We start from the raw sequence: 14932 nt of genomic DNA, 5'->3' as shown, positions 1-14932 counted from the left end.
TATCGAGATATATATCTTATATCGCCATCCAGCTAAAAAATATCGAGATATGAATTTTGGGTCATATCGCCCAGCCCTACTACACAATATCAGCTGATTGCAACATGGAACAAATGTGTTCCAACAGTTCATCCTTCTACTCGTCCAGCATAAAATTCCAGACCAACAAAACCCAAATGAATTTACTAAATAACTTTGTGAAAAAGACAGAAAAGACAGACTAACTGTGGTGGTGGTTACAGGTTACACATGTCCTCGCCTCCAAAAAGTCCAATTTAAACCTACAAAAGCCTTGTAGGTTGATAATTGCACAAAGGTTAAAGGGGGAAAAAAAGAGTTTTCCTCAACTTCAGTGACCTTGACTAATATGAGCTGATGGAGGAAATGTGAAAATCAATGAATAAGAAGATCACCAGGATCATAAACGTCACCACTGTGTTTTTTTTACTGGAAATCCCTAGCCAGCATTTCCATCCTGATGATATCACTTAAATTTAAAAAGCCAATAGGGGAGCAACGAGGAGCTCATCATGTCTCCAACTCTATAATCTTCTAACCTGACACATTAACCATTACAACAAACAACAATATTGTGTAATCTCAGTCCCGCCTTACACACAGAATGACTGATGTAATGTGGTTCAGGCTCCTTTAAGCCTCAAAGATGAGGTCATTTAACTACATCTGACAAGACAACGTCTCCAGAGAAGTCACAGGATGCAAAACAGAGCTTGAAAAGAAGGTGACTGGACTTCAAGTTTTTTGAAGATGTTTCACCTCTAATCCAAGAGGTTTCTTGATTGTTTCACAGGATGAAAGATTAAAAACAAAACAAAAAAAACTTAATCCAGTCGCCTTCTTTTTCAGCGCCTTAGACTATCATGACCTGTACGACTGAGAACCTACACAGACACGACGCAACAGCTAGTTTTCAACTCTCCAGAAGAGCTGGAGGCAGTGGTGGTTGTTAGTTTTTGATAGCTGTGTTTAGATTAATGCTCCCATGATGCAGATAAGGAAAAAAAAAAGGACGAGTGGGTGGATAGTGTTTACCAGTTTCTGGCATTTCTCATTGTTGCTGACCTCCTGAACCCTGCACTTTAGGGTGAACTCGCACTAGGCACAGTCAGTGACTGTCCCAAACTCCCACACTGGCCTGTGCTCGAACAACACTTAACGATGCAGACCCAAGGATGAGTCAGTCTGCCTCAGCCTCTAAACACATCACTCCATTTTGCACACTGTCCTGTCAAAAATGTGTTAATTACTTAAGGCAATTTTTACACAACAAGCTGTCACTGAGGAAGTACTGGAGATCTGTGCAGGGAGTTTAGCTGAACTGTGCTGGACACACCTTTTCAACAGGCCAGACCTCGCAGCAGTAACACTAGTCAAAGGAAAAGCTCCAAACACACAACAGCTAACAAGTTAGCTCAGCTGAAAAGGGAAACTAGTGAGCTTGTTACTGGTTACGATGTGCTACCAATGTCAACTCTGTATGAGATCACACAGCCTCTGTACAATGTAACCATATGAGGGCTGTGCAGTTTTGGTAAAGCAAAGCACGCTGATGAGTTACTTTTCTAAGTAGATAGCCCTGTAATGTAACAGATCACTTCATGATAGTAACAACACTGTAAAGTGAAAAGGTACCTTTAAAAGTAACCCTGTGTGTGTGTGTGTGTGTGTGTGTGTGTGTGTGTGTGTGTGTCTGGAGGATCTTCCAGTGTATTGGCAGTTGTTTTATACGACTGGCAAAAGCTGAGAGGACAGATAGGAGACAGGCTGTGAGCCAAGTTCACCGTCACAGTCTAACACACACACACACACACACACACACACACACACACACACACACACACACACACACACGCTGATATAATAGAGCATCTGCTGCTACTGTGGCACTCAGTCTGAAAGTAACTGAGCTGCATTCCTTAAGCTTTCCTTTTCAATCTGCCATTCCTGTGAAGTGGGCATGGATTTTTCTTTTCCAACTTTTAGTCATCTTCATTTAAACAGGAACCAAAAAAAAGAGAAAATGTGTTTAAAATGTGCCTTAAAGGTGGGATATATAGCATGCTCCTCGTATTGGAAGCTGTTACAATGTTTACTGACAGCAGTGGTGACCCTTGTGGCAATGACAGTGAACTTAACTTTCCACAGCCTCTCAGGAGGATGATAAAGGTGTTTATTACTGAACTCGGAGCGTCAAGGTTGTATAGTGCAGAGAAGCAGGATTAACGGTGTAACAATTCTCAGACGACAACAGAAATGGCGATACAAATGTCCCATCTCACGATGAGTCCCATGTGGAGTTGTTAAAGTATGCTAGTCTGGCAAAACGGAAACATGATTTTGGAAACATTACACCTCTAACCATGAAGATCAAATATGAGCTGTGAACATCACGCAGTGTCCTCAAAAATAAAATCACATATTAAACTGTGACAAAAGCTCAAACTCTGTTACTGTTAACGTGGGTTTGATGGAATTTGCTGCAGCTGGAGGAACTAAACCTAATTTAACTCGATTTTAATTTTAGCGAGAACAAAGCAGATTTTATGGTGTTGATGAATGTGTTTACTGGGAGCGTGAGAAGGTGACAAGATGGGTTTACAGATTTTTAAGAAAACTTACCCGAGCAATGCAGTACTCTTTGGGGTTCTCCTTCTCTAGTCCATACTTCTCCAGAGCCTCCACCACAGCAAAGTCAGCTGTGTCTCTCGTGGAGAGGAGGATGGTTTTATACGGGATATTGGGCTTCAGACTGTCAGCGTATATCCTCAAAGTGCCTCCTGCAGAGACGGAGTGTGTTAGTTCTGAATGCAAAAGCACTAAATACTGTTTCACACCTAGTTCTAGTTTTACTTCAGTGAACTTGGGTGTTTTTCACCTTTAGTTTAATTTTTGACTGCATTTAATATAGCCAATGTAATGGTGCTAGCAGACTCCCACTTTACAAACTTCTGTCACCATCGGTTCTCGGTCTATCATTTCTTGCTTGACCTGGACGTTAAACTTTCTCGCGTACACTTTTAGATGAGTTTGGGGAAAAGCAATAACGTAATGCTTATAACAACTTTCATCTGGTGGAACATGTAGCCATGTAACGGGGACGTGTCAACTGAAAATGATCACCTTTGTAAATGCCACAAAAGAAGGCTTCAGCAGAGCAAACAGGATTTTCATTACATAAAATAAGGGTGTTTTGTTTGTTTTTTTAAATAGTGCTTTCTGCCGGGAGAACGTCACCGTCTAACCACCGGCCGTCCTGCCTCACCGGCTGCATGTGCATGCGGACGGTGGTTTGAGCCGTTTTTAAAGCCGGTTCACTCGTCCATCTGTCTGTCTGGCAGAGTGATTAGGTAATGCCTGAGTCACACGCTGAACCAGTCAGCATGCTTGTTTCATTCATTCGGCACGTCCGCGACGTATGTCTGTGTGCGTAAACATGTCAGCGTGAGACGCTCCAACGGCATATGGCACTTCTGGGAAGCAGCTGATGTGGGCGTGAGTAATTAGCGATGAGCAGTGAAAACAATTTACTAACAACAAAAAGTGGGCCGCTAATCCGCATGTTATATAAACACCACTCCAATAGATGTGCACACCTGCTTTCACAGAATTTAACTTGCTTTCTCATGCCCTTCCACACCAGATAAGGAGCGACAGTGAACTGCGACGTTCAGGTCACGCTACAGATTATCTCCAGAGTTCACGTCAGGTTTCCTTTAAGCCATACAAGGACATTCAGACTTGTTTTAGAGCCAATCCGGGTCCCTCTCTGGCTGTGCCATTTCGGTTTGTGACATAAAAAGTCAGTATTCACAGCTGATTTTCATATTTAGGTCAATTTACTGTTTACTCCAACAAATACCATCATGAATTTTAACATTTAAGATTCTGGGGGTTTTGCAGTTACTCTGACACTGGATTGAATTTGGTGGCAACACACACCTGAACAGTCCAAACCAGAGGTGCTCATACTTGTTGATCATCAGTGAATTTGTCGATTTGATTAGCAGCACTTGGCTGCTACTTGCCCTCTTAAGTCCTATGGAAGCTGTGACTGTGGACTCTAGAGTCCTGTGCTCTCTTTTCCACATGACTGTAACAATATATCAGATTAGCCTTTGATGTTGACGGTCTCATTATTTTAAAGTAATACCACCTGCAAACTGCCCACGTGAGCCAATGTGTTCTGACTTCAGTTTATTTCCAGTGAGCAAAAACTTAAATATACATGGGATCATTAAACATACCGTACTGCCCTCTGAGCTCCGTCTCTTGTCTCATCATTAAAAAAGTGAAACAAAACACTTTAGCAGTGTTCAATTAGTCTACATTTTGGATCTAATGGCACTATATGCTTTTTAATTTTAACATAAATGAGGTGCAGGCTATCTAATTGGGAAGGAATGTGTTTGTTATATACCTATTGTTTTTTTCCTCTACCCACCCCTGAACTAATACACCTAGGAGACTAGGCACAGTTGGTAATCCGAGCTCATGTTGGGATTAGGAGAAAAGGGTCTGAATAAACTCGTAAACAAGATATTTGCAAATTCTAAGAAGTACCTGAGTCTGGCCTCCCATCGCTGCTCATGAACTCCTGCATGCGTTTCTCCAGTTTCTGCTGGCGTCTTCTCTTCATCACCACCTCTGGGTTGGAGATCGTCCTGGTAAAGCTGGTCTCCGGCATGTCTTTATAAACCTCTGCTGCCAGATTTTCTCTAAACCAAAGAATAAATGGGACAGAAAAAGAAACGCAGGGAAGAAAAAAAAAGGAGTCAGATGAAGGAACTGAAAGGTCAAAAGTTTAAATCACTATTCTGTCATTTTCTGTGCTTTTCCTCGCATTAAGAAAAAGAATCTCTGAGGACTGTCAGGATGTAAGATGAATGAGTGCGTTACCCGTCCTCGCGACTCAGTGTCTGATCGTCTCCATCAGGGATTCGGGCGAATTCCTTCTCCCTCTTCTTTTCCTTTTTCTTCTCCTTCTTGGACAGAGTCCTCTTGAAGTTCTGTATCACGCCGTCCTTCTCCTTCTCAGGCCCGTTACTCTGACTCTTCTAGAAAAACAAGAGAGTGAGGCTGAGTGATAAAACTGCTATAGATGCACTCCTTTGTGGGTGAATAAGTGGCACATGAGCAAAGTGAGCAAGGAAAAGAAGAAAATCTTCGGCATCTTTGTGACATTCGAGTACGCCAAAATGTCCAAATTTGACTCAGGGCCCAAAGGGACTTTTAAAACCCACTAAAACCTGAGCACCTCTTACAAGGTCAAATAGGCACGCTGCAGTGCTCCCCACAGGCTGTTAAATTAAGACAGGTAGTTGCTGTCTTGCTCTGCATCGTCAGTGAGCAGGAAGACATAAACTACACCTCCACCTGCTCCAGGTTCTGATCAGAGTGGTCCTGTAACTCCCTACAGTGAAATACTCACCACCTCTTATCACAAATAGTACTGATTAGTGTACGTGTAAACAATAATACATTCCACTTTTAAATCACAAAAACGTTTGGGAGGCTGGTTGAGGTTGCTGGTAGAGCGAAATTTTATGCACATTGAGTCGCCGAAAATTGAGTTGTACACTTCACAGATTTTTACGCTTCATCATTTTCTAATTTTTTATTACATTACAAATTAAAAATACATCATTTATTATCATTAAAATTGGTTAGGGTTAGTGGGATAAAGATATAAAAACTATAGAAAAGATCACAGTTTGAAGAGACAACCTGAAGGAACAGCTGAAAGATATTAAGGACCATAAGTGGAACCTGGCAGGAAGCCAGCTGGTACAAAACATGAGAGCAAATGAAAAATACCAAGAAAATTCAAAAAATTTAAAACTTGAAAAAGATTAAGGAGGGTTGCTAAATATACCCGAGCAGCTCAATGAAGTAAAGTCTATGTGTAGGAAACACTATGTTCCATTTAAAGGCAGTATCACATATAGAAGTAGCTTCCCTATTGGAAAATGAAGCTGAGTACAAGTCCTTAGCCAGTGAGCACACGTTTCAGTTTTTAAAGCCAAATCAGACACTCACTCGTCACATCTGGTCTCAAAATACCTGGATGGCTTCCTTGAAAGCCCTTCATTAACCAAGCAGCATCCATCTTTTATATACGGTCTGATTATATTCTAGTGGCAGCTGGTGCCTTTCCAATGCGCATTTGTATCTTTGTGATCTTGAAGAGCTGAACAAAGTGATTTAAAATGATTCGTTTTTCCTTGACAGGCTACGGATGAATGGAAGAATAATTCATCTCGCTAGTAAGCCTAATGATTAACAGTGAACACTTGAACCGAACAGTCAGAGCAGCTGACCTTGGGCAGGATGTCGTTCTCATTCTTCAGGACAAAGCGTCCTTCTCTGTCGTCTTTGTTCCAGTTCAGCTGCACAACAAGAGGCTTCTCGTCCAGGTCCAGCTGACGCTCTTCTAACACAGACACAGAAAGACCAGTTTACCTGAGAGCCATCCATTTCCTACTCTCCATTTTTACAATTAATTGGATTCTGTAAAGTCTGTCGCGCTTTTCCTTGCATCAGAAATCTGTGGGACTCACCGCCACTGACATGGACCTCGTACAAGGAGTATTTTGGTGAGGACAGCATCCTCATGTCTGGTCTGAACTTCTCTGCTAACGTTTCAATGACATCCTGCGTTGTCGCTGTGCTGGAGACTCTGATGCACTTGGTAGCAAAGTTACCGGCGACCCGGTCCTGGAAGTAGAACCTCATCACGCCATGGAACTCCAGGTCCTTTTAGAAAAAACACAGGAAGAGAGTCACTAATTCTGTTTATACAAGCCGCAAATTACAAAAATACACCAAACATTTACATTCAACACAATTGCGTTTACATGCAGAGCATAAACAAATGCTTGGATATTAACATTGAAGACTGAAAGAAAATAGGGCATAAACAGTAGCTCAGACGTATTATTAATGCAGGATGGCGCTCTTAAGGTGGCTGTTCAGCAGCCTCGACTGTGGCGGGAGAGCAAAAATGCAAGGCTGGCTGAGATCCAGAGAGCCGAGTGTGTCAGCAGGTTGTGCGACGACAGGAAAAGAAGGCTGATCAGTTATTCACCGATATGGACTGTCAGCCCACATGCATCAAGTTTTGAGCACAACAACTTACTTCAGTGACATCGGTTATTAAATAGACAAGATGAATGTTTGCCGTCCAAATATCACATTAAATACTGAAGACATCACAACCATGAGGCGTGTCATTTCGGATAAACTTTACGTATACGTGTGAAGTATATTTGAGGTCATAAGTGAGCGTAATAGGTCCCTTTCAAGCAGTTCAACACCGATTAGTTCCAGTTTACTTTGAATTAAATCTTAAATATGTACTTAAAGTCATTTGTATATAATTGGTATCAAATGTTATTTCCAATAACCTTCCTGATCTGCACACTGATTTAATGTGTTCCAACTTACTTATCTACTTTATCTCAGCACACTGTGCAGGTCTAAGGAAACCTCTGCAGAACACACACAGCCTGTGTTACACAGCTACCCAGGGCTATTTTCTCTACATGTGTACAAATCCACTGCCTACATTTAGACATTTCCTTCATCTGCTACAGAGTGTACTACAGAACAAGAATGTGTAAAACCTGATGTATGTACGCAACGCTGTGCTGACGCAGCAACTGTAGCTCGCAGCCTGTGCACACACATGCATATGTTATGGCTCAGCTGTAAATCTGCCTCATATTTCATCATAACCGCCACCAGAGAAAGATCTAAGGTATTCAGGAGCTTGCCAACATTGCATAGCTAGTAGCTGCTATTACTCTGAAAAAGTAGGTGATTGTATCTCACTCTAGGGGACAAAAACAAATTGAAAGCGAGAGACAAACTTGTGGAAAGATATTCAAGTAAGATGAAGGCAGCCATGAACACAAAGCCATATATAGTTTCTCACAGACGCTGATTGGTTTCTGGCATCATGGGGGGGGGGGGGGGGGGGGGGGGATGCACGCCTTCTTAAGTGCAGCATTAAATGTTGCCACTTTAAGGTGAATGCCAGGACAAGTGGATGAACCTGTGGAATAGGGCTGAACGATTATGGAAAATAATCTAATTGCGATTTTTTGCCCCAATATTGCGATTGCGATGTGATATGCGATTATTTTTTAAGGTATTTGTCTTCTGTATTATTAAACAAAGACAAGCAATACATCATATAGTATGGCCAATACTATATTACATTAATTTTAAACTGTTCTTTCCTGGAAGACAGACCTCTGTTATGATGACATGAGGTGATGCATGAATTGATGACTGACATTTTTATTTAACTTCTTCAATCACAACAGTATATTTGAACATACACAATAGTTTATTTTTAGCTTACAAACATCTGAGCATAAAGTGCTGACAAGGAACCCTGGTGTAAACATTAAAATGAAAGTCAGTACAATGTGCAGATTGCAGAAATATACATAAAAAAAATCAGTGGCTTTACCACACTCAGTTTTTCGACATCTGTGAACTACTAGACAGTCATTCAATTAAAAAATAATATTAAATAAATAAAACTAATAAATAAAAAATACACACATCTTACTGATCTCTGCAGTCAGTAACATTACACATAAAGTGCAAACATAATAGCAATTGTATAAACACACACACAAACACGCCTTTAAAGTTTAAAGGCGTGAAATTGGACGGTCTAGCCTTCTGATTAGCTAATCAGAAGGCTAGTTCTGATTAGCGTCACCGCTGTCTCGGTGGAGTTTAATAAACTCGGCCGTCTGCTTCTTGCTATCTAAAATATAACCAGACACTGGTGTAAATTCTCGACTGTCTCATACTTCTGTTTAATCAGTTTTCTGTTTGACGTTTAGTCAGCTGTGTGAAAACCAAGGAGGAACCCACCCGGGGGATTAATAGTTTTATTTTATCTAATCTAATAACTTTAATCTCAGCCAAACCGATTTACTCACGAACAAACAAAACACTGAAAAAAGCCCAACAATAACATTTTTAGGTTGTCTAAGTGACTTATATATTACGTTTAACCCGAGCAGCGAAACTCCGCGGTGATCTGAAAATGATGTGCCGGGAGTTGTGCCGTTCTCGGCCGCATCAGTAACCCTCGAGCTCCCGGCTAGCTGTCGAGCTGGTGGGTAGCAGACGCCTCTGAAAACGTCGAAGCACTTTTGCAAATATGGGATATCTTGATAAACCGAGCAGATATTTGATGTTTACACAACTACTTTCTCGCCTGAAAATATGTTAAAAGTTTATTTTGTGACCCAGAAAGATTAGTATGAGTAATTTTAAAACTTAGTAGCGGCCGCCATTGCTGGAAACTGGAGTTTGGCTGGGCCGCGCTATGAATTCTGGGATATGGTAGTAATTTGGACAGCCTTCGGCGCGTCGCTGTGACGTAATCGGTCTACAAATGCGGCCTCAGGAGGATGCAGCCCATGAATTGTATAATATAATCGCAGTATAATCGCAGCCTTTGCGGTTAGAAAATTGCACTTGATCATGTCGCGATATTATCGCAAATGCGATATATCGTTCAGCCCTACTGTGGAACAAAATGCAGATACTACTCGAGCACCATGGTCCAAGTAACGTTTCATGAATAGTGATGTCATTTTCAGAGAACCCATTGGTCAGGAAGTGACAGTTATATATATTCTCAGTGTACAGAGTAAGCACTGAGAGAGTGTCTTTAAGGTTTACTTCATAAGAAATTGTTACATTTTATTATGGCAGGAAAGATGTTGTGTCTTCACTGTGGATCTCCTAGACCGCAGATATCTTTTCTGTCAGCATGCCAACAAAACAACTCGCATGCCAGCTTCTAATAGGGGATGCAAACAAACAAATTCAACCATTTAATCTGAGGCTGAGGAGTGTGTGCAGAAAGACTTCCAACAAAAGATTCAACTACACTAATTCTGCACAGTTTGTGGACTTTATTCCATATAGAAAAAACAGGAAAATAGAGGGAAAAAAAAAAAAAAAAAAAAGGAGGCCGACAGAAGTGTAAGTGTTCCCCGCCTCGTTCTAACTCGCCGCCTCCCCTTCCCCGTCGAGTGGAAACACTGAGAACAGTTTCGATAGGCAAGGGTGGAGTCGGGAATGTGCACGCGTTGTGATTTACTGCTGGAATGTGGGTCATCGAGGGCTGCCGTTGTCAAGCTTGCGTAACTGTTGGTTACAGTTACCGTGGAGACACTGAGGTTCAAACAAGGCCCAGCTTAGAGCGAGCGGTGGATAATTAACACACTGGTCAGTACAACGGCAGACACCTTCTGGGGCCACTGGGAACTGTTAAGGGCAGCCACGTGTAGTTCAAGTTCAGTGCACCTCCAGATGATGGTGCATTCCTGCAAAGTCTCATCTCAGCCATCTACACCCCTAAATAATCCAGCCCTAAACTCCTGAAAGTCATAATCTTAAAGTTGTGGACCAGTACTGACATTGCGTCCACTCATTTCCACAAGTTTCCAAGGGGGAGGGGATTTAATTAACTAACCAATCATAAGAGACTAAAGCAGCAGCATCTAACATCAGCTCAATTTGCACCATGGACATATTACTGCACATAGAGCACACAATTCATGTGTCCCTCCAAAATACAATGTTTGGTCGCACAATAACTAAACCATGAATTACAATAAATTCATATTTAGTCTTATAGTTATAATTTTTTTTGTTTGTTTATATACCTGCAGTGTATAACACAAAAAACATCTTACTAAGTCAGAAGCATTTCTTTATGTCAATTGATTAAAAAGTCATTGATTAAACTCTTGAAATCAAGCTGTCGAACATTTTAAATACAGGGCAACAAGTGAGCAGGCGCCCTCATGTTGTCCTTCGCTCCAACATCCTGAATACTTGCAATAAGGACTGCTCGCAAGCCCGATCCAGTAGCGCCATGGCTGCGAATTTGGGCTAGCAGCACTCGCACAATGGCACAGCTGCAAACAGTTTACAATTAAGTTTATGCACCTTACTCCCCCCAACCATCAATGCTTTGATCTACAAACTGCACACAACTACACATTTAAATAATTTGTAAATCACACTCAGCTTTCACAATCCCTTTACTTTAATAGTTTAAAAACCAACAGTGTACACAGTAAAACAACTAGTAAGGCTAAAAGCTCCGTCTCCAGTTTGAGTGCTGGGTGATAATCTGTATATAGTCAATACTCATATACCTCCATGCCAACACACTTGTTCTGCAGGAAAGCTAAAACTGGACTAAAGTGAAAACAGTTCAGCATGTTCTTCCATATTTTTTTTTCAATGCCATCCTGTCTCGTGCAACAAAAAGGCACGCAGTGGCTGTGTGAATATCAGTTCCCAGCTTCATAGACCTGACATGAGTGCAGCGTTAATCCGGTGTGTAGGCAAGTCTTCTTTAAGATCAACTCTAAACTTAATTTTGTGACCTATTTCAAGCACTTACTTTGCTAATAAAATGTGCAATTATTTTTATCTTTTCAGCTACTACAACCTGGCGACCCTGACTTTGAGGCTGAGGAATGTTTCAAATAATGATCTAGTGATTTTATGGAGGAAAAATTATCTTTGATATTATTTTTGGACAGAAAAGGAAAGAAGGGCAGGCAAAGGAGACAATACCTAGACACAGGACTACTGTTACTTTATTGTCCTCCACAGTTGACAATTGTCTTGGATCAAACCAGATTACAGGAAATATTAGAATAAACAAATAAAATTTAGGCAAAAAAAATTCAAACATATCAAATAAAAGAGCAGAACAGGAACAAATGGCTCCGTTTATGCTTCTGCAGCTTTCACTCCAATAATCCCCAACAGCTTTTTCTGTTTTCTTCCATGTTTCACAGACAGCACATGGTTTGAGTAGAAATGCTAATGCAGCAGTATACCAACAAACAACAGCCCGGATAAGAGCTGCTGCGCTCCGCCTGTCAAACGCACGCAGTCCCACATTTCCAGTCGAGTGATGGCAGAGAGGAATCGGCTGAGGTTTAGGGGAGTCTTTGATGTTCCACTAGTTCTGTCAGCGTGTTTTTATATATGCTGGGTCGACATATGCTCTATGTACACAAATTAACTAATGCCATGTAATTACTGCATGTTAGACCATATGTGGCACTACAGAAGTTTGTGCATCTGTGTAGTTCCCTTTCTTCACTGTGTCAAGCATCAGGGAATGCTCGCGTACACAGAGTGAGTGTAATGCAGGCCAATACCATAGATAGCCGTTACATTTTCAATTTATTAAGCCCCTTCAATTCTCACACAAATAGCAGATGAGCTATGTCAGACTTCAGTTGTTTCTAGTTTTGATTTTTGGTAGTGTCCTTGTCATTACTGATAGCATTCAGGTTGCACGGGTAGTCTGGCTCCTCCAGGGTGGCATGAGAAAGTTTGTGTCCAACAAAGACTCAAGAATAACTGTCGTTATATGAGAGCTGGACAGGGTCATTGATAGGCATCAACACCTCACCTGGACTATATCTACTTTTTCCCTCCTTTATTACCATCTTGCTACAAAACCCAAACAAACCCTTTGTTTGCATATGTGCAATATTCCTAATATGTTGTGAAAAACACTGACACATATTTAGAATATGTAAGGAGGCTCATCTCTATAAAATCTCTAAAAATGTTTTTGTCATCACTTTGTTATTTAAGTATCTGTGGCAGTAAATCCTCCTCCTCTCCTTGTGTTCGTATTGGATAAAATCACAATGTCGTTATTAGAAGTGAAAACTGAAAGTAATTTAGTCACAGCAAGCTGTAGTATTTCTCTACTAAACAATCTCTCACATGCTCAACTGTGTGAGAGCGTGCAACTAACAGCGACAGTGGAGGGAAACCATACTGCGTGAGAGATAACCTGGATTTTCAAATCCAACTGACTAACAGCTCAGGTTCAAAGGTCTCTAAGGGAAGAGTTCGAAGGTCACGTCTTTGTTTGCATGTGTAAGTGAGTTTACTTCACACTGCGGCTTTTTTTCTTTTTTAAAGAGCTCCCACCTGGTGCTTGTCTCATGTGTGGGAGCAGTGGATTAAACTTTAAGCCAAATGTAGTGTCATTACCGTACAAGACTAAAAATAAATAAATGATACAGCAAATACTTCACCCTTTTAAAAGAAACAACATTTTCACAGGGTATTAGCCAAGTAATTTTGTAACTTTGAATATCAGTATGTAAGCACTTTGAATAAAACCAAAAATATGTTCATAACCCTAAAGTAATATTCAGAAACAGTCACATTAGAACTGCAGACCTAAAGCAAGAAGCTGATGTCTGATAACTACTTCTTTTGGCTGCTCCCTGATTTAACGCCACTCACCCTCTCTCTTGCACCCTCTTTGGACACACCAACCCTCAGCATGCCCGCTCAGTAAATCCATAAATCTTCTCTTTGGCTTTGCTCTTTTTTTAAATGCTTCATTCCTAATTCTGCTTGGATAAGTACAAGTTAACCCCCTGCAGTGACGGTATTCAAAGAGGGACAACAGGACAATCTGGACTATTAGAAAGACGGTCCAGACCAACCATATTGGTCTGTTGGCAAATAAGGTGACAGGAAGGAATTTAAAACTTTATTAAAACATTTCATTATTTTAATGGCACAACAGTAGGAAATAAAATCAAATTTAAAAACAAACATGTTCAAAACAATCCTGTAAACCTGAAGGTTGCTTAAAAAAAAAAAAAAAAAAAAAACACTACAACAACAAAACAGCAAAAAGATAATTTGTCTAAAAATCATCTGTATTGATGTGGAATGCAGTGGAAACTCTTGGCTCCGGAGGGGCAGGTGATGTTGTCCATAACGTCATAAACCATTTATAATTTTTCCAGCATGATAAGAAACAGCAGAAATTCATGCAAAATGAAAATAAAAATTAAAAGGACTATTTTCCCCCACCAATTACTTTCATAAACTTTGGAAGAAAATCTTTTTTGTAATTACATTTATTTATCGCCCAGTCCTGACTGAATACATGCATCCCTAACTCTCAGCTTGCTAATATAGTTACTCTTAATTATTAACCCACGTTCACATTATACATATGAAAACCAATAATTTATATAATTTGTGTGCACGGTTTCAGGCTGCTAGTATAACACAACATGGAACAACTATGAGTTAGCCAGTCAAAAACTTTGCCTTTCTCCACCTAATGGTAATGGACTTTCATCAAACGTTTCAACAGACTGCTCGTGTTTTCATCAGGTTTTTTGCTTGTAAAAGCAGTGTCAGCATCGACTCTAGTAAAGTGCAACCACACTTTTTAGCACTCAATTCTCTCCACCTTCCTCACAAAGACCAGGGTGAGGCAAAGTTGCCCCGCCCTGACAAACACAGGGAAAAACTCTACCAAGAAGTAAATAGGGAAGCATGCATCGTAGATTCAAGTCTTAAACAGTAACAGAGGTGGTCAGATCAAATGCGAGAGATAACTTATGTACCAGGACCCATTTAACACCAGGTTTGGGTACCCATTCCTACTGACATCATCATGTCTCACTTTCTTATCATCCTTTCACATCTCTTTCTCACTATTCTCCCAAGTAAAAGCAGCACGGCCTCCGGAGCCTTCTTAAATCTGCCCTAAATAAATGTAGCTACAGTGTGTGTGTGTGTGTGTGTGTGTGTGTGTGTGTGTGTGTGTGTGTGTGTGTGTGTGTGTGTGTGTGTGTGTGAGATAAACTTGTGGGGGACGGTGGGTAGGAGGTTATCAAGTGCTAAGGAAACTAACCAGACCTCCACGTAAACCACTCCTGGGCTCTGATGTGTCTCTGCTGTGCTGAGACTGAGCAGAGCTGCTGTCTAAAGATAACAGAGATACCACACAGTACTCGGGATAAGATGGACACCATTCACAACCATGCAGGTAAACGATTCCATACTCCTGGTT

At 40.9% G+C, this 14932-nt stretch overlaps 1 protein-coding gene across 10 annotated transcripts in view; it reads right to left on the bottom strand.

The window, feature by feature from the left end:
• Positions 1-14932, bottom strand: part of afdna (afadin, adherens junction formation factor a) — a 122770-nt gene that overhangs the window by 72386 nt on the left and 35452 nt on the right. For 7 of the 10 annotated variants that reach the window (XM_085381913.1, XM_085381915.1, XM_085381912.1 and 4 more), the window contains exons 2-6: positions 6579-6774; positions 6339-6451; positions 4918-5075; positions 4582-4736; positions 2641-2798 (exon numbers count right to left, since the gene is read on the bottom strand). In XM_085381913.1, coding sequence (XP_085238039.1) covers positions 2641-2798; positions 4582-4736; positions 4918-5075; positions 6339-6451; positions 6579-6774 — 780 coding nt within the window. The remainder of the gene's footprint in view (positions 1-2640; positions 2799-4581; positions 4737-4917; positions 5076-6338; positions 6452-6578; positions 6775-14932) is intronic. The other 3 variants (XM_085381914.1, XM_085381921.1, XM_085381920.1) reach the window with 1 other exon arrangement.

This window comes from Rhamphochromis longiceps, linkage group LG15 (genome assembly GCF_057381845.1).
Source record: "Rhamphochromis longiceps isolate RC_006_pf linkage group LG15, R_longiceps_female_GT1.1, whole genome shotgun sequence".
Lineage (NCBI taxonomy): Eukaryota > Metazoa > Chordata > Actinopteri > Cichliformes > Cichlidae > Rhamphochromis > Rhamphochromis longiceps.
The sequence above is the reverse complement of the archived record's forward strand: the minus strand, read 5'-3'. Positions and strand labels throughout refer to the sequence as shown.